This window comes from Notolabrus celidotus, chromosome 6, assembly GCF_009762535.1.
Source record: "Notolabrus celidotus isolate fNotCel1 chromosome 6, fNotCel1.pri, whole genome shotgun sequence".
NCBI lineage: Eukaryota > Metazoa > Chordata > Actinopteri > Labriformes > Labridae > Notolabrus > Notolabrus celidotus.
The window spans coordinates 11,639,190-11,662,954 of NC_048277.1; the positions used below are offsets into that span (position 1 = coordinate 11,639,190).

Sequence of the window (23,765 nt, forward strand, 5' to 3'; positions counted from 1 at the left end):
ATAAAAACCAACACCTGCAGGAATTACTTTGTCTTGAAATTAACTCTGGATACTTTATTGTTAAAGTAAGCATCATTGTTTTGGTGCTCATGAAAATAAACCATCACAGAGGACTATCTAACGTAGGACGTGACAACCTTGCAACGCACTAAACTGTCACAACCGGCAACCATCAGAGCCACCAATGTCCTGTCAACAAAATGTAATCAAGTTTAGTAAATTAGATTATAGGCTGCACTTTACATATCTGATTTGATTATTTCAACAGAAGTGCTGGATGCGGTGACAGACCATAATTCACTTAATGGCTGCCTCGCTTCAAAAATACGCCTATATATAGCCAGAGTGTATGTTAATTAATGTTACGCCAGGACAACTGTATATTAAATAATCTATTAGGTCTGTAGCAGCCTGCTGCATCAGAACACTACAATGCTGAGGCATTAATAAAAAAGAACAGGAATAAAGAATGACACTGCAGCGTTTATCAGAGAGGTCAGCACCAAGAGTCAGACCACAGGACAATAAAAACTATAACTGTAAATTGTTAAGGTTTAGAGCTGAATTTCAGGAGCAGCAGTGAATGACTTCCTCATGAACAAAAATACATCCAGGTAGACTGACAGTTCTTATATTTTACCAACAGCTAAAATATGTACTTTCTGAAAAGAGGACTTTAGACCACCGAGCAACAGTCCAGCTGTTTTCCTCCTCAGCCAGGTAAACTTCCGACATTGTCTCTGGTTCAGACGTATCTTGATATTAGGAATCAGACCATTGTAGTCCCCTTTTCTGAAGACATATGTGCATGATGTCTCTTGAAACTCTGACACCAGTCTCAGTCCACTCCTCGTGAAGCTCTCCAAAGTTCTTGAGTCCTCTTTTCTTGACAGTTCTGTCAAGGCTGTAGTCATCTGTGTTGCTTGTGCACCTTTTCCAACCACACTTCTCTCTTACAATCAACTTTCACTTAATATGCTTTGATACAACACTATGCTTTGATACAACACTATGCTTTGATACAACACTCTGCTTAGAGTAGGCCTCTTCAGCAATGACTTTCAGTGGCTTACCCGCCTATGGAGAGTGTTGATAATCATCTTCTGGACAATTATCAGGTCAGCAGTCTTCCTCTTTATGTGGTTGCATCTTCTGAATTAGACTAAGAGATACATTTGTTTGTTCTATTTGAATAGGGATTTACAAAAAAAAGATGCTTGAGCTTTTTCAAATATTCTAATGTTTTGAGCTGCGCCTGTATTCTGTGCCTGGCTGTTTACAGATAGAAGTTCAGATCGCCTGAGTTCAAGGCATAAATACTTTTTGCTGTTTCTGTTTCCATTAAAAATTCAAAGACTAAAAAAAGTAGTGATTGTGGTTTTGTCCTTTGTGCCACACACAACTATTTGACTACTACTTTCATTAGGAGGAACACAGAGATTGAGAACAAGTTGGGTTCATTCGATGAGTAGATTGGGCATCTTCTGGTGGAATAATTGTAACCAGGACATCATTTTGCTGGCTGCTTCCATGCATGTCCTGTCAGTGGCTCCCAGAGAGAACTTGCTATGTAATGTCCCAGTGGTGGATTGTATCCTTGCCCATTCGCTTTTCTCTTCATGTTAAGTCATCTCCTATTCTCAAAAATGTATGACAAGCTGGAAGATAGCAGAGATGAAGCTGCTCATGAAACAAAGGGGGGGGGGGGGGGGGGGGGCAGACAGAAAGCGGGGGGCAGCCTCTGATTTTTATTTCTTTGAGGCAGTCAGGAAAAAAAACATACTGTACCTCAGGCAATGGTATGACGCAATAAGGAAAGCACACTCACATGAACCCACCTCCCCACACACACATACACACACACCAACACTGATACAGTAAAAGTACAGGGTCTCAGGAGGGAGGCCACCGATCACCAGACAGCACATCCCACTGATGCCTGGTGTTAACCCCGATCCCTCTGTGTTTACCTGCCTCGCTGTGTCTGAGCATGTATGTGTGCAAGTGCATGTGTGCACGTTTTGTTCTGGAAGACTGCCTCTGTCTCTGAGTGAGCTTGTGTGTGTGTGTGTGTGTGTGTGTGTGTGTGTGTGTGTGTGTGTGTGTGTGGGGGGGGGGGGGGGGGGGGGGGGGGAGTGTGGTGGGTGTTTTGTTTTGCAGAAAACTGTGGGACCTGAGATTTCTCCTCTAAGATGTTCTTTTTAGCTGATAAAAAATCCCAGTGTGTCTTTGTAAGTGCGTGCAACTGTTAAAGTCTGAGTTACATAAGGCTTTATTCACACTTTCCCTCCACACCTTGTCTTTAATTTACTTTCAGTCAATTTACAATCCTGCTATATTTCTGGTTGACTTGGATTACGCTTTCTTGGAAGATAGAAAGCTGTTAAAAGTGAAAGACAGTGAAGATGACCATTATTGCAGGCTTATAATGATGTCCATCAAATCCCATAAGCTGCTAATTAATACAGTTCTGTCAAGCTGACAAGTTAATGGAAAAAAAATCCTGAAGTCTGGCAACGAGGAAATGCTTTTCAGCAATCTGATTTTATATCTGTTTTTTTTGTTTTTGTTTCAACTTTCCTATTTTTACCAGTGTTTAGTAGTTTGATTTGAAATGAGGTCATTCAATACTATCACTTGATAATTGGCCAGCTCACAGTGGCTTTAAAATTTGACTGCCATTTGCCTAAAATAATGAAAGTAACAGTTTTTCAAAAGGGGTGACCTAATTTCACCAGGATCTCTGAGCTACCAAATTCCCAGCTTGGACTGAAAACATTCAAAGAAATGATACATCTAGCTTTAAATATTGGCAGCCTCTGTCAACCAGCGACAAAAAGTGTCTGCAAACTCCACACAGTTGTGACATGGCGGAGTTGTCACACCATGGCACTGAAGATGCGTACAGGGCTACAAGCATTGAGCTGCAGAAGTGCCAACATTTTTGATGAATGCACTGTAACTTAAGAGACTTTTGAGTCTTATGCTATATATCCTAGGTAGATGCATGGCTTTCCTCCAGAAAGGCGCATGTTAACGCAAGATTAAGCAGCCAGAATATCTCCAGACTATTCCATCAGCACCATGCAGGACTGTGCACAACAGCCCTGTTTAGGCCAACCCCTGTATGGAATAAGAGCAGTTGTTTGGATCAGCTGTTTGTTTGAAGATAATGAATAAAAGAATACAGTATCATGGAAACAACAAAATGCCAGTCCTGATGGAGACCAGAGAACACAGAGGAATGACTTCTACAGATTAAAATAATAATAGTAATGAGTAAAAGGTGTCTGGTGTTGGTGTGGAGCACTCTCAGCCATCTTGAACAGCAGAGGTTAAAACTGCTCTGTCTCTTCCTTCAGCCTGCCTCCTCTCTCAAGTCCTATTCTTTTGATTGCAGAGAGCAGCTGTTGGGAGCTACATTTCCTTAACAGTTACACATGTAATTTTGAGATACTTCACACCAAAGCAGCCACCTCAGTTGTTATATTAAGGAACCATTGTGCCGTAAATAACTTCTAGATCGCTCATGGAAGATGACTTCGGAGACATGCAGCGTAAATACATAAAATGCTACAACAAATAAGGAATGAACTGCTTTTCTGCTGCTAATCTTGTTTTTCTCCAGATGTGGTACCATAACACAAAAAGCAAAGTGACAGCTACACTCATAAATGGTTGTATTTGCCACATTAGATGTGCTTTATTTTTCTCTAGAAATAACAGCAATAAACAATACCTTTAATTTGGCCGTCTATGAAAATAGAATGAACATAATGTCACACTTTGTATCGCTATCACTTTTATGCACAGCAAGTATTAAGACTAAAATAGGCCTGTAAATAGAAGAAGTGATTCTTGTTCTTTCAGCATTCACACCTGATTAGCTTCCAAGCAGCACATTTCGGTCCAGAGAAGAAAATGCACAGTCCCCTTTTAGGCTAGTATGCCATATAACTAAAGCCATACTCATTACATTGGATGTTTATTGTTCTGTTTTCCATAATGCTGGTTTTATAGTTACTATTCCAGGCTTGTCTTTCTTTCACATTAGTTTTGATTTGACCTTTTTTGGTCATTCTTAACCCCCTAAAATATATAAATATATATATTGGTGATCTTACTTCCTAAATGTCACGGCTGCAGCTCAAGCCTCAAGTCCTCTGGCAGGCAGACAGGCAGACAGGCAGGCAGGCAGGCAGGCAGGCAGGCAGGCAGGCAGGCAGCAGGCAGAGACAGGACAGACAGACAGACAGACAGACAGACTATGACTGACTGACGACTGATCGACTGACTGACTGACTGACTGACTGCTGACTGACTGACTGACTGACTGACTGACGGGTAGCTTGAGAGGCAGATAGTAATTTGACAATGAATGTATCAATATATATCAATAATCACAGTACAATCATGCAAACCACGAGGAAAAACACTCCAGACAGACCCTGGCAGACCTGCAACAACACACACCCACACACCACCCACCACACACACACACACACACACACACACACACACACACACACACACACACACACACACACACACACACACACACACACAACACACGCAAAGTAGGTTGTGGTGGCGCTTGCGTCTGTCTGTCACTTTAGTTAACTGCAGTCAGGCCAGTGTCACCCAGAGAAACAATGAGCTCCTCTTCCTCCTGTGGTAGCTGTGACAACCTCAGACAGCTTACACCCCACACCCACCCCACACCCTCTCCAGACATATATTCACACCTGCGCCCAGTTTTAGCAGCAAAGATCACTGTGGTTGTGAGAAAGCAGTAGGAAAATGTGATTTGGAATATATGACAACATCTATACTTTATAGTACGACAGACACAGAGAGAAAGTGGTGTGAGCAAAGAGAGAGAGATAAAGCCAGGGTTAGATGTGGCTTGTCCCTCGCATCCTGCATCAGAGAAAAGTCCTTTTGGCCTGTCATTCAGCGTCAGTTTATATTAGAGGCTAAAGAAAACCCCAGGGAGAGAAAGAAACAGCAACAGAGAGACAGGAGGGTAGAACTGCAGGAACAACAGAAAGAGGGGGAGGGGGGAACAGAGAGACAAAGACAGAGGGAGGGAGGAATGAGAAAGATCCCTGTAAAGAAACAAAGAGAGGAGACGGCATGTGGAAAAGAGGGTTGGAGGGAGTGAAGGGGCAAAGAGGGGAGAACAAATAGGCGGTCCTTTATAATAGTTAAACAAACTATAAGAAGGAATTCATTAATTCATTAAGAATGACAAGAAGGAAAAAAAAAGGTAAAACATTGAAGAGTAGAGGTGCAGGTGGAGGAGAAATGTCAAACATGAACATCAAGCTAAAGACGAAGGGCTCGTCAAAGTTGGTATGTATTAAATATTAAGGGCTATCAGGGTAAATACACCACTGCACTTTTAAAAGGCACTTTTCACTTAAAAAAAAACTCCCTGTTGGCTCAATTGACAATTCAAGAGTCAAACACGTGTTAAACTCAATTAAAATATCACCAACATACTGCAACTTTGAGCTACCACCTATGAAGTAAGCATACAGGTGCAGCTAATCAGACTGATGTAAGTGGACCACAATGCATAAGCAAGCAGAGCACTATTTGAAGTGTGCAAATTACCACAGACATGTGGATGAGACTAAATCGAAGACATCGACAGCTCTTGCTTTAACTGTACAGCAGACCGACTGCGGGCAACATTGTGGAAGACTTGAGGTCTAAGGGACATCCTCAGGTTAGCATGTTGTGACCAGTCATGGGAACAATAGTTTCACCTTTTGTAGGACCTTATGAATCAGAAAAAAACACCAAGTGGAACTCCTTAAAAGTGCAAATGTTGTCCCATTAATAGGGGATGTTAGAAGTCAGTATGTAATCAGAAATGTCTCAGAATAACTGCACACCATATTGACACTGATTGGACATTGAGCTCCTTGGCTTTAAGAAATATATTTTAACCTCTATATCTGACAGATTAAGCACTTTTATGTTGTCTCTGAAGTTTGGAGTAGCTGTGCAGTTTTTTATTTGAATAATAATCTAAAAATCAAGACATTGTCACGTATATTGCTAATATAGACCTTGTGAAATGCATAATAATGTTATTCAAACCTGGGATTAAAATTGCAATTTATCACAATTAACTATTGAGTTCAGCGATAAATTATCACATCCTTAATATTACATATTGAAGGGTATGATTAATTCTTAACTGTCTGACTTGTCCAAGGTCCTGACCAACTGAATTAAACATGTGCTTCATGAAATGATGCAACACATGCTGTTGTTATGTTTTTGTTTTTATTTTGCAATAATATTAAAGATAGGACTTACTGAATTTGTCATGTGCTCCAAGCTTCTGCATCCCATAGTACATTTGCAAACACTGCTACAATATGCCTGCCACTCATACTCATGAAACTCAGATCACACATTCATTTATATGCACTCTAAACTTTTGTTGTAGTTGGACTTTGAGACCTCTTGACTCACATGATCTGCCTTTAGTTTGACTTTTCATGTAAGACTCATATTGTTATTAATGCCGATTAGGAAGCCCATCATTCGTTCAAAGTTGCATCACTTGATCAAAATCATTTTGGACATGGTTTCTATAATTTTCTGATTCAAGGTCTTGAAAAATTCAGTTGTAGAGTTCTAAATACATACTGAAGATGATATCTGATTGGGGTATGGATAATGTAGAATACATAATTTTTTAAACCTCATGCAAGGTCAGACATGTCACTCTCTGCAGCATCAGGTTGGATTATCTAAGTGTGATACTGAATCATAAGAATACTCTTAAAATAGTTCTCATGTCTGTGTGTCCCTGCTGGTTTGGTAAAGCCAAATGCTCCTTTAGCAATTTCTGCATTGTTGCACATTCCCATGATATCCTTTATGGCTCTTGCATTACCAAAGATGTCTGACTCTTATACGTGAATAAAAACACATTATTTTACCTAAGATGTATCAATTGGCACCCACTGCAGGTTGAACAAACCCCCAATGCAAACTTTCCATATTAGATTTCACGTCAGCTTCAGGTAGTCATTACACATTCTAGCACTTAATGAGTCCTCACAGGTTACTGCAGAGCATCCATAAACTATTTTTTTGAGGCAGTCTTCTGCTTCAGTGATGATGACGCTGAGAACATTTGGGCAGACTTGTGGGCTCGTCTTACATGTCTCCTCCTCCTTCAATCGGCCACTGCTGCTGTCTGTGGTTCACCTACAAGTTTCCACAAAGATAGATGATAGATAGATAGATAGATAGAGAGATAGATAGATAGATAGATAGATAGACAGGTGAAAAAAAAGCAACGGTAGGAGGTAGAGAGAGAGAAAGAGAAGAAAGAGAGAAAGAAAGAGGAGAGAGAGAGAGAGAGGAGAGAGAGAGAGAGAGAGGAGAGAGAGAGAGTGAGAGAGAGAGAGAGAGAGAGAGAGGAGAGAGAGAGAGAGAGAGAGAGAGAGAGAGAGAGAGAGAGGAGAGAGAGAGAACCCTTTCCCACGTCATTCCTCCACTCCCTCTCCCAGTTTTTTGCTCTTTTAAAATTTCTATCCCGTTAAATCAAAATCAAAATATTACTCAAGAAAATACATTTTCTTTAAAAAAGTTTATTAAATCTTCACCATAGACTGTATAAAATATGGACGTAGTATCCGTGACGTCACCCATCTGTTTCTGAAGGGCTGTTTTGAGGCCAATCGTCGACGGCAGCCATATTGCTGCTGTCGAGCAATTGTGATGTAAAGAGGCGGGCTTTGAGCCTCCTTGTTAACAGCTACAGTGTTTCCGCCTGTCAATCAAGTCAGCTGTGCCTCTCATTGGAAGACTCATAATGTCAATATTTTGAAATTACAGCGTTATGAAAAAATTCACCCCCATACAGTATGTGCCGATCAAGAAATAAACTATCCAGACTACACTCGTCTTTTGTACCAGGCTGTAAACATGTTTATTTTGCTGTAAAGATTGGCTTTTTTGAATTGGTGTGTATGTGGTTTCCGGTACTTCCGGAGCCAGCCTCAAGCGGACCCTTGATGAACTGCAGTTTTTAGCACTTTCGCATTGGACTCATATTTTTAGACCGGAGGTTGCCGCTTGGTTTTCACATATATAGAAAATTAATCATGTACACCAACACTTATCCCTTCTCAGCACATAACAAAGGCCAAACACCATTTCAATCAGGCTTTTATTGTTTTGTAACAGATACATTAATGTTTCTTCAAAATGAGGAAAACTTGTATTTGATTACCAAACAGCAATAACTTCCTGTATTCCACCCTTTTTAGGTTCATCCGTCCGTTCTGTTGTTCTGCTCTTCGTGATTCCTCATAGTCTGTTTAACTCGACTTTCTCCCTGCACTTTCCTTATCTGTCCAACTCTTTAACTCGGTTCTCCCTGTAGGGCTATTTAACTGATAACCAAAAATGTGTGTGTCTTTTCCCTCTGAAGTCTATTAGTGTGGGCTGTTGCTCTGGATGTGTTTTGCAGCAGATAAGATCAGAGTCAGGGTGCTTGTTAGCAGCAGTAACAAGAAGAACTGTCAGTCTGGTCTTTGGTCGTGCAGTGAGCGATCGGTGCTGCTGACTTTGGGAGGGATATGGAGGAATGTGTGGATTACGTGAGGATGATTACACGTACTGTTTGTGCACACTGAAGTTGTTGTGATCTGGTGTTCGTAGATCTGTTGTGTTAATTTGCGTGTGCTGTATTGTTCCCTGATATGATGTTTAAAGAACATCCTGATTTGTTAGACAGGAGCCGCACAGTGGAGCACTTTGCGTAGGAGTCTGTTTAAGCAAACTGCTCCCATATTGAAATCACAAAAGTCAACATTGCAGCTTTGGTTTCTTACTTTCCTGAATAAACATACAGCATGTTTGTGTATATACCAACTGTTTTCTCGTCTTCCCCTGGCTCTCGTCTGATCTGTCTCTCTGTTTTCTCACTTCTCTCTTTCAGGTGAACGAGTAAGTAACGTGCCTGTACCAGTAATGCTGATGCCAGATGACTTTAAAGCCTACAGTAAGATCAAAGTGGACAACCATCTATTTAACAAGTAGGTATATCACAGTCAGTGTAACATTGCTATCTTGATCCATTAAGGGCACAATCATCACCACCAGCAGAGTTTAAAACACCAGCTGTCACTCCAAAGTGACTGAAAGATTTCCATGTTTTCTTTAGTCTTACATGTATATATGTGTCTGTTCTGTTATTTATGAATTCAAAAAATGACCAGCTGTGCCTTCAGCAGCTCCCTGCACTCATTACATCCTCTTTTCTGTAATATGTGCTGTTTTCAGAATCAGTGCCAGCATCAACAAAGTGACAGTGGAGATATTACCACAGGGTGAATGTGAAACTGATTTTGAATGACAGTTTCTGGCCTCCGATGTTTTTGAAAACAAGAAATCTAGAGATTTGGAGATTTGCCACTTTATGTTTTTTTCAATGATGCTCATCTTTTGTCCCTTTAATCAAGGATTCAGGCAGGCCGGAGACAATTTCAGCAGCTGGAGGGCTCATATGCGAACAGAATGTCCCAAATAGCACAAGTCTAAATTGATTCTCTGAAGAATTGGTCACTACTGAGATTAGAAAACATTTGGCTTTAGTAATAACATTATGGTTTTCTTTGCTGTCTGCCAACAGGCTAACTGTGTTTCACCTAATTCAATGTTCAGGAGTAGAGCGAATGCATTTAGAGGAAGGACTTAAAAACATAAGCAGATTACATTTAGCTTATGTTGCATCGTTGTCTTTGCAGTCGCAGAGACATACCCAACAATCAGAGAACAAACATATTGCACATTACACTACTCTTCCTCATTTTTCAGTAACAAGCCTCTGGGCTCCGTTTTTTGCTGACTGTGTGCAACTGTCTGTTTCTTTTCTGCCAGAGAAAACCTGCCTAGTCGCTTTAAGTTCAAAGAGTACTGTCCCATGGTGTTCAGAAACCTGAGGGAGGTTCTGCATCGATGACCAGGACTACCAGGTGAGGGGTCTCTAAAAGGCGGAAGATTAAAAAAAAACACATACATGAATGCAATGAAAAGAACAATATGAGAATGATTCTACTTTGAAGTAAGAGTGCATCTGGATTGTTTTTTATGGCAGAACTCTCTGACGAGGAGCGCTCCACTCAACAGCGATACCCAGGGTCGCTTTGGCAACCGCTTCCTGTCCAGCTACGACCACCGCTTTGTAATCAAAACTGTGTCCAGTGAGGACATCGCTGAGATGCACAACATCCTAAAGAAATATCACCAGGTAAAAAAAACCTCAGAACACACACAGAAACAGCAGGCAGAAAGTTTATGAGTCAGTGCTTCACTATCAGTAATGTGGTCAAATGTTGGGTATGATTAATAGTTCTTGTTCTTGTTCAGCCGCTGACAGGCTCTTTTGTCTTAGTGCTCAACAACATTACATAAGGATCCCTACAGATTTGAACCTGTTGGAAACAAAACAGTAATTTTGCCTTGCAGAGCTCAGTATTTGCTTGTGTACTGCTTCATCATTTATGTATTAGTTTGCTTGTGGTGTTGTGTGACTTTTCCGTTTTTAGAGAGTGAGTTTTCATTTGTGTGCCACAAAATAAGCAAACAAACAAAAAAGATGAAGGCAGCTCTTCAGTGCTGTGCTGTACAAGGTAAAACCACTTTTCTTGCGAGTAGTGACTTTGAGGAGGGCGATGAAGGCTGTTTCTGGTTTCCAAAAACTCGATCCAACTTTAACAAAAACGTCTCTCTCAGTAGAAATGGTTTGAAAGCATTGTTCTCAGACACGTAGATTAACCACACGGGCCTGTCTGCTGCAAAAGCACATACTTGAAGTGGCTGTACTTTGATCAGGCACATTTTATCCCAGAGTATTACATGACCAGAAATCACAGCCCTTTATCCGCTGCAGGCTCAAGCAATCTGCTGCAGCAATTTTCCAAACATTTTTCTTTACTGATCAGCAACTGAGACCCCGAAGTATTTCATAATAGGGCTCAAATTTGAAACCACAACAATTGTTAATATCAATGCTCTTTTATAGATCCATACAAGAGCAGAAATATGACGTGTGTAATATAAACATGAACAAAACACAGTTCCTGTGTTTTTAATCAAAAGTTGCTATTGCATGTAAATAAAGCAGCTCTGCAGAAATGATGCGACTGTGGAGCAGTGGTATTAATCAGTTTTCATACTGTATATTTGATTCCTCACTCCCACACTTAATGCTCCACTCTCTGCTCTCCTCCCTTGATTGCCTCCAGTTTATTGTGGAGTGTCATGGCAACACGCTGCCCTCAGTTCCTGGGCATGTACAGGCTAACGGTGGACGGGGTGGAAACTTACATGGTGGTGACCCGGAATGTATTCAGCCATCGCCTAACAGTGCACCGCAAATATGACCTAAAGGTAAGAAATGCTGGTTAGCCCCCTATTCTACAGCACTTCTCGCAGCAGCTGTCACTACTTCACTAACACTGTTGAAGATAATAGATGTAGACATGTTCATGGTATATGTTGTACTTGTAGGTAGCAGGAAGCATAAATGGAAAAGATCGACAAGTATGCAGGAGTTTGATTCCTCAGGGGAAAATAGTTTGTTTAGACTGATGTATTCAGTATCACCATGGGTCCTCTGCAGACAAATCTTTAAAAATTATTTAAAGCATATTAACATTTAGCTCTCCTCACATCCTTATCAAGAGTGAAAATACCTGCTTTCTTGGACCAATCAGAGTGAAGCTCTGTAATTAGGGGCGCCTGGTTGGAATCAACCTCCCCTCATCTGGAGACTCAATCGTGATGCAACAAAAACCCATTCACCAAAATGTCCCTATGAAGAGTTCAATACATTTATATTATTAAATAATTACAAAATGTAAACCATTACTTTCAGTTTAAGAAAACAGGCAAATAAGTTTAGTTTATTGAAAAATTAGTAATGTGCACCTTTAAAGAAACAGATGGGTGACGTCACGGATACTACGTCCATTATTTATACATTCTATGCTTTAAACGCCAGTCTTGCTAGTTGGTACTATTGTTACTACTTAGTCAAATGAAGTATTAATATTTTGATGCATAGGTCCCCCATTTGCCAACAACTGGACTGTAGTTCCAGTTGATGACTACTGCCGTAATGCTGTATTGCTTTACGGCCTGAAATGTCATCTCATAGCGTGGCGTGGTTTCTCAGTATTTTGATCTAAAAAAAATGGAGATTAAGTTGCATGTAAGCTGTGATTGGTTTAACTGACATATAACCACTCGACTTGAGCAGCGTGTAACCAGCACAGGCATGTGGACATAAACTGCAAGGAGGACTGACAGCTGGTGGTGGTAGCGCTGCTATTGTTAGCCACAGTCTGCAAACAATTTGACTTTGCCTGAAGACTCTGTGATCCCATATTTAGCTGTGTAAATCACATTTTGATTGTTTCCTGATTTTTTTTTTAAGTTTTTACTTTGAGGCTTTTATTCCTTTATTCAGAGAGGATAGAAAAACAGGACAGCTAGTTTATTATGAAACTTTTGAGGATCCAAAGTAGGGATGTTAACAAGAACTTACTCAAGCACATTTTTTGTTTCGATTTTCGATCACGTGGAACAGACATCATTTGGTCTCATACTTCATTCAGCTATCTGGGAGGTGTTTTAAGTTTAAAGCATGTTTCGATGTGAATCAGCTGACTAAAGGTGTTGCACACAGCGGAGACGCTCAGCTGGGGGCTGCGGCTGAGTGACAGGTCTCCACAAGCGCTTTTTTTCTCCGCCGGCGGACTGACCGCGTTCACATGCTTATTTTTCTCGATAAGAACAAGTAGACAGAAAACTGGACACTGTGAGTCTAAAATGTGTTTCTATTCAGATCCATTGTTGCAGTAAATCCACATATTGAAGTCTGAGCCTTCACTTTATATGACTGTATGTCCGCGGGGATTACGTTTTTGAGCCTGCTCAGCACGTTGATATTCAGCGTTTAACATTTTGTAGCGATTCAACACTGACAGTGTTGTGAAGGAAAATTTGATTCAGGGAAAAAACATATTTGGCATTTGTTAATATTTCCAAAGATTGATCACAGAAAATACTTGAATTTTACATCCCTGCTCCAAAAGAAGATGTGTGAAGTCACCCTATCACCTTAAGTGATCTCTGCTTATCGTCTCTTCTTCAGCCTAGTTCATGCATGTATAATCAACACCTGGGTACCACAGGAAACAGAGATGACGGCTGGTCAGTCCACTTAAAAGTGTTTATTTGATGTATAGGACAAGAAAATACCTTCCTTTGAGATGTCTTTTTTTCACTTGAAGCCCCCGCAAGATCAGAATCAGGTTTATTGCCAAGTAGGTTTTCACACAAGATTAATTTTGTCTTGGTGCGAAAACAATAAACAGAAAGACAGAATAACAAAGTTCAAATGAGAAATGGAGCCAGATAAAAATACAAAATGTAGGGAAAGAAGCAGAGGACAACATAATATAACATTAGACTACAAATATCTTACAGTATAACACTATGACCTCTGTGATTCTCTTCATAAACGTGACATCATAGATATTAAATCGCTTTGCTTTGGCTTGAGGAGAGCATAGAAAATTAAAAACCTCTACCAGGACTGTATAATAGAGAGAGTTATAAACGACCCTGTTTGCAGTTTTAGGAGTTCTGTCAGCAGTTTTTCAGACGTGACAGTGTGAAGCCGATCTGGGGGAAATGTGTTTTTGGTTGCAGGGGGATTTTAATCGTCCAGTAGTTACCACTGGAAGGTAAAGCTGAGGGAAGCTGAGAGGTGATGGCATATCCATCTGTTTGCCAGCTTGGTTCCATTAGAAGCTTTGGGCATGACAAACCCCAAACTCTGACCTGACTGTTGATAGTTGGGAGGTGTTGTGGGTAATGGAGACACCACCTTTAAACAACTGAAGAAGACAAGTGGAGGGGAAAAAAGCAATGTTTCTGGTTCTGCTTCACTAATAAGGATACACTGTGCATTGGATGCTGTAGGGGATGTAACTTGTGTTATTGTAAGTAGCGTGATGATATTCACTTTCATGTCTGTTTGCTTGTTTGACTCTGAGGAATATCTCTGTGCTGTAAATATGCTTAATCTTTTTTAACACCAGTGAATCAGGCACTCCTGCTTAGTGTTTCTGGATCCAAAATAAAACTTCCCGGTTATTTTTATCTGGTGATACAAACATCATAAATTATTCAAATTACGAAGTAGCACTGTTTTCTTTTTGTGCTCCTTTCTAACTTTTTTGTAGCTCAAGATAAACAGTCTGTGGGTAGTGATTTAATTCCTGGCATGTAACAGAAGTTTTGAGATTTGTCTTGTCAGAGGGAGGAAATGGGCATGTCATTGAATTTGAATCGGGAGAAGTTTAACGTGTCCTTCTAACATCCACAGGAGATTACAAATCCAGCTCATTGAATCAAGAGTTCTGGGTTTGTGCTGAATATTTTCAATACCAGTAGTTTTTGAACAGAGTGTGCTTACTGCTGTTTTACTCCCTCCTAAAAATAATCATTCATTGCACGAGCCTCCTCTTCTCTTGCCAAGTACTCCCATGAGAAAACAGCCCTACCTATCCAATATTGACAGTTTAGAAGAAACTGTCTGAGTAACAGTGGGTAATGTGCTAACAGTGCGTTTGATGTGTCTCAAGCTGCTTTCAGCTGATTCTATTTTCATCTTATTGTCTCTCGTTTTTTAGGGTTCTACGGTCTCTAGGGAAGCCAGCGACAAGGAGAAGGTGAGTTTTATTTCTGTTCAGCGATGTTTGCTGACATTACGGGACCAAAATAAACGCCCTTAGCTCAACTCAGAGGCAGACTTGTGAAATGCTCGATAATTGAATGGTTATAAGTAACAGGATATGTCTAGTGGTGCCTCTTTGCGCTGGCATCATGGCGTTGTTGTGTTTTCATGCACTGCTAGTGTACTTTTCAGAGTTTGGACTGTCATGAAAAACCTGGAAATGTCCTTGAGTTTTAAAATCAATGATTTCCTAGGGCTGGAGAAGCTTGGGAAGAAATAAATATTTTAGTATGTTTTGGAAAAGTCAACAAATATAGAGTATACTCAATAATCATCTTACTTGTGACTGCATAATTTGAATTATTGTTCATTTTTTATCAAACTACATAGCTTGTCCAACATTTTTAAGATGCACTTTTATGAGTTCTGACATGGATCTTTTTCATGGTCACACAGATGTTTGAGAGACTGCATGGTCGGGACATTTTCTCTCAAAGACATGGAAAAGTCATGGACATTTTTTGGCATAAATCTGCATGAACCCTAACTAATAAATGTCAACAGACAATTAAGTCCATGTTTTTATAGTTAGACTTTCTTTCCAGTAAGAACTTAACTCTTTAAAGACAGTTGGTGCCCTCAGTATACTTTTTTCTTCATATGACATTTATGACTGTTTAAACACTTATACCTAGTATTTATATCTTGTCTACTTTTTACACTTGATGATGTAAACCAACATTTTTAGAGTTTGACATCCAATTACCTTTTATTCCTTTAGGCTAAAGAACTCCCAACTTTTAAAGACAATGACTTCTTGAATGAAGGCCAGAAGCTGCAGATTGGAGATGACAACAAGAAGTACTTTTTGGAGAAGCTAAAACGGGACGTAGAGGTGAGAAACACATCCAGGAGTTCATCATGTCTGCTTATATCATTAAATCATCTGTTATAAAGCACAACATGCTGTGAGAGGGCCTGTTGTACAGATGTGCAGACGTTTCAGAGGAAAGCTCAGAGAGACAACACTGAATGTCATTGTCAAGCAGTTGGAAGGTCCTACAGACCAGGGGTCTCATTTATAAAGGTTGCTTACACACAAAATGGGGCCTGAAAATGGCGTACGCCAGTTTTCACGCCAAGTTTGTGATTTATAAAAAATAAACTTGATGTGAAAATGTGACTACTGGTAAGCAAACTCTGACCCAGGCGTACGTACATTTCAGAGGCAGGGGGAAATTGGCGACGCAGTTGGTGAGAAGGAGAACTGAAATCAGACTATATTTTGATGCCTTTTACACATTTCATTCATTGAATAACAACATTAACAGACCCACGTAACCATCATCACTAAAATCAACATAGTCTATTTGAATGTGTGTCTGTGGTGAGTCGTTTCCAATAAGCTGTCATTAAAAGATAAAAGCGTGTCTTAAAGTTCATCAAATATTTAATCAGCTTTGTCTCACCGTCACATTTCTCCAAAGTGTAAAGGAACAAAACGGACCGTATCAATAACGTGTTCATCTGGAGGTAAAACCAAAGAAACATCAGAAGAGTAAATCAGCCGCGGAGCAAAGTGACAGTCATGTTTTCAATGTTTCTAACGCTGTGCAGAGTCACTACATGTAGTTATACTTTTAATAAAGACTGCTGTACGACGCACACGGAGTGCAGAGACACGGCCCCCGCTGCCTCACACACTGATCACATCTTCATCACCTGCATGTGTTTACTGTGTTAATGAGAAAGTGTGTGAGTAAAGCCATGACCTGTTCTCAGAGTTATTATCTTACATATCATCATAATCAGTCAGAGCGCAGGCCAAGCTGCCCGTGATGAAACCAGCACATTAAAACTTATATTCACGGATCAAACTTCTGTCAGATAATATCAGTGAGGAGATCTCTGAAGGACGTGAGCTCTCTGTAATGTGAAATAAAAGTGTGTGTCCTGTAAACATGAAACACTGCAGTGAGACCGTGTGTAATGATGAATGATGGATGCTCTGGCACTGCTGACGGATACATGAATGCTGCAGCAACGTGGAGTCACTCATTATTTATATTTTATTTTATTTTATTGTGTCCCTTCTGCTGTAAGAAATACACAGTAAGTTCTCTCTGACCTCCGCTTCATTCACGAGGACCACGGTTTGTGTGTCAGAAACTTTATTTTCTCTGTCTTGCTCTCTGTTGATGACGTGATTCACCGTGAGAACCTCTGATCTTCCAGCTCATTTGTCTGCATGTTCATTCATAAAGTGCTTTGCATTGACTGTATGCAGTTGAATATAGGCGTGAAAAGGGCGGAATACGAGGCTAAACTACGTGCGCATATCTCCAGGTGGTTTGTGATTTATAAACGGAACATTGCGTAAAGTTTGCGTGCAAACGGTTTTATAAATCAGAATTCTTTTTGGCGCACGCCATTTACGGGGTTTTGGAGTACGTACTCTTTTAGTAAGAATTCTACGCACTCTTTTATAAATGAGACCCCAGCTCATCAACTACTTCTCATCCGTGATGAAACTATAAACATCTGTTGCATGTTTCCTCAAGCTTAGAGGAATTATTTTGTGTCTGAGTCAGAAAAGAAAGGAACTTCAAACTGCTGAAATCAGCAAAGAAGGAAAAGTTAAAGGTTCTATTGATCACATTCTGTTCTGGATCCAAAAGTTTAAGTTAAGTGACATATCAGCTTGAACTGCCTCACCAATCAGATTCCCTGATTCCCTGGAGTGCATCAGAAAGAATCAATCCAACCTCCATTTTAACTAACATTTCAGAAGTTGTTTTCTTCTTCTCTTGAGGACAGATCAGACAAAACTTGTATTTTACTTTTTACAAATCTGCATCATCAATTTGTTATCACATCAAACTTAAGTCCTGTTGCTTGCCAGTACATCATGAGAGGATCGGTTTCTTTCTTGGGTTCATACATGGGAAGAAAGTTAGAGTGGGGCGTCTACGTAACTTACTATTTACAGTGAAACTGAGACTCAACTGAAAGAGATAAACAGGAGCTTGTCCGAAGATGTAATGAACTAAGAAATGACGGTGCTATGCAGACATGTCTGGAGTGTTGAATTCAACTCTATTTTTGATTTGCCTCCTATCAAGTTGCTGATTGGTTAATGCAGTGGACAGGAAAGGAGGTCATGGTTGGTAGCTGTTTATCCCGTCATCAGTTCCCAGAGGCCTATTTGGACGTCACACAAAAAACAATGTGCCCCACGATAAAGGCAGAATCGGTAGATTTTTGGGCACTTTGGCTAAGTGCAGACTAGATCAGACAAGGTTAATTGATTTTAACTTGTAAAAAGTCACCTGATACATTAAAAAAAAAAAAAATTAAACACTTAAAAACAAAAAATCTGCTTTTAGCACAGTGTTTTAGCATAGTGCAATCCACTCGAGTAACAGTTCATCTCCTGCTCATGTAGGTCAGTTGCACCTGTAACTAGGTGTTTATTTGTTGCTGTGAGACAAGGATCATAATATTTGGTTTTCCACTATAATAAGGGACTTGACAAATCAGAGAAGGACAAACTATGACTGGTAAGTCCATGTCAGCAAGTGTGCCTGGATGTGGGCATCATGGTTTGCAAAGTCTCAGTTTATCACCCATACAGACAAAGAGTTCTCAAATGAAAATGTAATCAGTATCACCTTTTAGAGTTATTGTTTGGAACATCTTAGCAAACAGTTTTTTTATTTACACATGAAGTTTAAGCAACTTTATAAAAAATGTAGGTATGTTTGAGCCACCATGTGAAATTGGGCAGACAGTCTCTCCACCATTTGCTCTGATTTTGATCCCCACCAACTGGTTATTTAGCAGCTTGATGCACAGTATGTTCAAGAGACTGGTGTGCAGTGTGTGCAGCATTCCACATTTGATCCATGTTTTCTATCTCCCTGTCAGTTCCTGGCCACTCTGAAGATCATGGACTACAGCCTCCTGGTGGGCATCCATGATGTAGACCGGGCTGAGCAGGAGGAGATGGACGTGGAGGGCACAGGAGAGGAGGACGAGTACGAGAACGATGGGATGGGCGGTGGCGTGCTCACCGGCTCCTTTGGCACTCCTCCTGACAGCCCCGGAAACCCTCTCAACTGTGGAGGATTCTTCGGCCCCGGGGAGTTCGACCCCTCTGTGGATGTTTACGCAATCAAGAGCCACGACAGTGAGGGTGATCTTTGGCTTCTTACTTTGTGAACGTAGCTTTAGCTTTCAATAAAGCAGTAACGGCTGATGATATGACTACTTGTCTATTTTGAATGAACCTTTTCTTCCAGACATACATAGTGAAGCAAAACTCTTTACATCCGCCAGGTTAAGAGGACTTATAACTAAGCTGTGGATCAGATAAGGAGTGGTCAGATCATCAGTCGTCATATATAATAATAGAAAAGTGTGTCGCACAGAAGAAATTAGGCCACAGCAGCTTTTAAATTAATTTCAAGGTGTCTGTAACTCTTGTGATGTTGTTCTTGTCTCAGGTGCTGTGAAGAAGGAGGTGTACTTTATGGCTATCATCGACATCCTCACGCACTATGACGCTAAGAAAAAAGCTGCACATGCTGCCAAAACTGTGAAACACGGGGTGAGTGTAAAGACTGCATCAGGACCCTTCACTCTGTGGCTACATGGAATAAAGACAGAAGAGTAATGAGTCTAAAAACGATCTTTTTAAATCGAAAAGGCGTTATGAAACAAATAAAAATAGATAATTATTAGTGTGTATTGCAAGAATTTGGCATCCCAGCACAGGGATTAAGTTTCCCTATTTTGAGATTCACTTCCTCACTAATAGCTCTGCCTTTTTTAGACCAGTGTCTTTTGTATTTACCAGCACAATATGTGCTCATTCTTCATGTCCTAGGGCCCACTCACACTCGACAATCCATACCGTGCCCCAAAATCCAGTTTGTTTGATCAGTGTGGTGCTCTACACCGCGCACAGGTACGGTACTCTTTCTTAGCCCTGGCATTGCTGAAAATGTGAGCTTCTGCACGGTACAGTTGCTCACTCCTATCGCAGCCTTGCATAATCGGTATAAATGATGAATAATAACCGTTTTAGTGCAAATACAAGCTTTTTTGCTCTCCTTGAAATCTCTTTGAAAACTGGATTTTCTATTTGAGGGCTACTTTTATGACAGTGCACGTTTTTTTCTTTTTACTTTACACACGTCGGGTTGACATAACGGCATTGAGAAAAGAGTAGTATTTGAATGTGGTCAAGTTTGCTCATCAAAAGCAACAAGGCAACTTGTATTCATCAAAAATGATAAGAGGAAACATAGCCGAACTTCTGTCAGAGAAAGACTGTAAAAAAAGGTGACTCTCATACTGGTGGAGTAGAAGGATTAACTGTCAATTGTAGTGTATGTTGCCAGTGAATCCACCACACGAGCAAGTTCACATCGGCCTACAGCCTCCCTCAAGAGGATCGAGTTGAAGTCTGCAGAGGTTTACTACCAATAAAATGATTAGACTGCGCCATAACTGTACATGTCATAAAACACTGGATAATGATATACTGTTTCTCCCGCTCTGCAGCAGGTTGGCAGTGACAGCTGTCTCCAGAGCACATCATATAATAATTAGATTCATTAATTGAAACATTTAAATATAATTTGTTGAATCAAAGCCATGACTGTGTCATATTTCATGGTGATGACATACGCACAAGCAGTAAGCCCAGTTGGGCCTGGAGCTATGTGAATGCAGGCCAGCGAGGGACTGTGGGGGGGTCTGGCAATCCTGCTTAGGTACTGTACAGGCAGCTGGACTTGGTGTGAGTGCACTAAGTTATTGTGTATGAGTGGAAGAGTTGAATGACTGAAGGTTTACAACACTGCCACCTAGTGATGGAGTGTTAAAACAACACCAAATGCACAACTGCAAGATGCTTTTGTCACAGAATTACAAAACATGATACCATTCTACTGTAGTGTATCAATATTTTATTAAACTAATATAAACAGGCAAAGGAATTATTTTAGAAGCAGTTGTTATTATCAATTCAGTCTTTTTTTGGTTACTGTGTTTTATTGTTTGTTGTAACAATAGCTTATTTTCAAGATTAGCTTTTCTGCCTTATTTGGTTCTTACTCTGAGTGTCAAAATGCAGTAATGTAATACACTATTTCACATTGATAATTAGTAACTTATATAGCATTTGTATAAATTACCTTTTTCATATTGGAAAAAAATCTCAAAGAGCTACAAGCACACAGTGAAAAGGAGGGAACAAACTTGAACATTTCTTAAAAAGAGTACTCAAAATAAGTTAAAAGCCTCTTTAAAGAGGAAGGTCTTTAAATGTTTCCTAAAAGCATCCACAGTCTGTGGGGTCCTGAGGTGGCTGGGCAGGGAGTTCCACAGACGTGGTGCAGCAGCACAAAAGGCCCGATCTCCCATGGCCCAGAGCTTGGTTCTGGGAGGGTAGAGGAGGTTTTGATGTGTAGAGCGTGAATTCCGGGTTGGGGTTTGCTGGGTGAGGAGTTCTTTGAGGTATGGTGGTGCGTTTCCATAGTTCATACTTAGCAGGCTCTGCCAGTGCTGATGAATGTGTTGTGAATGTGACTTTTAATGTAAAAGTGCTCTGAGTGGTCAGAGGACTAGAGAAATTGCTTTATAATCACAGTCATTTACCATTTGAGTCAAGTGAATATGAGTGAGGGCAGAACTCAGCCAAGTGACATTAATTGTTCATGCATGGACTATAAAGCTACAGGCTACTCTGAAATATGAACCATATTACAAGTTAATTATTATGAGGTCAAGGTCCTCTGCCTGGGATTTTTTTTAACTGGACCTCTATCATTTCTGATTAAATAATCCTTATTATGTAAATGGACTTGTACTTAAATAGTGCCTTTCTAGTCTTTCTGACCACTCAAAGGGCTTTTACATTACTTGTCACATTCACCCATTCATACTCAGTCACTCGCTGATGGCAGAGGCTGCTATAAAGTGAGGGACCATCAATATTAGCTAATATCTTTCAAGCACATTCACACCGCTAAACTTGTTCAGCGGGAGCAATTTGGGGTTCAGCTCAAGGACACTTCAGCATGTGACTGCCAGAGCTGGGATCAAACCGCCAACCTTCCGATTGATAGACGACCAAGTCTACCCACTGAGCCCCACAATGTCTATGTAATATTGAGCATTCAGGAACTCTCTGTCATATAGTCTCTGATATAGTCTTATGTTTAGGCCTGAAACAGTTGCACAAGTTGATCAGAGGGTTTGCTGTTCTCATGCTTCATTTATGTCATTTTCTTCCCTGTTTGTGTTTGTTTCACAGGCGGGAGCCGAGATCTCGACGGTGAACCCGGAGCAGTACTCCAAACGATTCTACGAGTTCATGTCCAACATCCTATAGACTCATCTCCATCCTTCAGTCCAGCCTTTAACTTCTGTCATAGATCTGTCAAACGCCACGCACTTATTTCTCTCCTCCCTCACCTCAGCATAGGTCCATCTTCCTACCCCCACCTTTGGCCTCTCCATCCCCTTTTAAACAAAAACAAAAAAAACTACCATGTCCCCCACAGCCAGCACAAGTCTGGCAGGAGGGATACATCAAGCCTGTTACATTTTACCACACAAACTTCCCTCATCCACTGAAAGGACAACTCGTGAAACCCTCACAGAATTTGGAACACATCCTGATAATCTCCCTCTTCTTTTTTAAACTTTTCCGGCTCCCGATCCGCCTCAGCCCCTTGTTACTTCTCACGCCAGCACGGAAACTGTCTCACTAATGCTTGAACGAGTGTCAGCTTCAGCAGTTACCAGTTCGTTAGTAGAGTCTCTTCGGTTTCTGTTCATGTCGTTGTTGTTCTTATGATTTCTCTTAGACACAAACACACACACAAACAGATGTAAACAACTCACACAGATGCTGAATGGTCAGATTGCATGACAGACTTTTTGACAGTCGCCTTCAGACTTCTCTCTCTGTAACAACAGAAAAAAGACAAACTTCTGCTGACAAATTGGAACAACAGGGGATAACACATTAATATATAATGGTGTATTAAGTAAATGAATGCAATATCAAAATGCATGGCTGATGTGTACATGAGACTCCACCAGTAAGTTGAAACATCAAACCACTGAACTGAACATCTGAGTGTTATGACGAAAACGACAAAATCCAGAAAAAAAACTTGGTGTTTGAATGTTACGTTGCCATATTGTTTTTGAATACTTTTGACATTTTAACCGTGAGCTTGGTGGAGGTTGGTCTAAGAAAAAAAAATTTCACAAAAAGGGGAATTCTGCAGCAAATACTTGTTTTATTACCATAAGGATCATTTTTATATCTTGTTTACATTAATGTAGCAATTTTGTGTTGTATACAGTATTGTTTTGTTACCGACAGACATTAGAAAAAAAGGTTACTTGAAATGATTCATTGCATATTAAAGGGAGTTTTATCTTGTTTTGTTGTTTGACTCTGTGTCATATGATGACAACCAGGCTGTCTCCATGACAACTGACCCAGTTTCATCCTCCAAGACCAATCCTGGAAATCAGAAAAAGCAAAGTAAGTGGATCCCAAGGTTTTTTTTCCCATTTTCAAAACACCATAAAATATGCATGGAAGCCCATTTCTGCCAGTCTAATAAAAAAAAAGAGGGAGACTTGGCCTTAAAGCTGTTGATAGGAATGGTGTAAATTTTTTACTTTTGTTCTGCTGGGTTTGGAGGAAAGGTCATAATGCCTATCTGTACTCATCAGTAAGTGGAGTAATGTGAGACTATTGCAAAATCTCTGCGTTTTCGAATGCCTTGTATCAAGCAATGTTATTATTCCCTTCGTTCCCGTTTGACAGACCAATCATAGCTAATCTCCAATCCTCTGTCCTGATTGGTTAAGGGGAGGCTCCTACTATGTCCTCCGATTGGTTCTGAGTCCAGCACGATCATGACTGCACACGCCGATCTGTGTT

At 40.4% G+C, this 23,765-nt stretch overlaps 1 protein-coding gene across 1 annotated transcript; it reads left to right on the top strand.

The window, feature by feature from the left end:
- The first annotated feature begins 8,992 nt into the window (after positions 1–8,992).
- Positions 8,993–22,190, top strand: LOC117814435 (phosphatidylinositol 5-phosphate 4-kinase type-2 beta-like). The gene is given in 11 exon segments (XM_034685767.1): positions 8,993–9,074; positions 9,919–9,981; positions 9,983–10,013; positions 10,136–10,288; positions 11,286–11,314; positions 11,316–11,430; positions 14,745–14,783; positions 15,570–15,683; positions 18,716–18,977; positions 19,294–19,397; positions 22,113–22,190. Coding segments are annotated over 11 exon segments (1,053 nt in total). The 5' UTR covers positions 8,993–9,009.
- Positions 22,191–23,765: the final 1,575 nt, after the last annotated feature.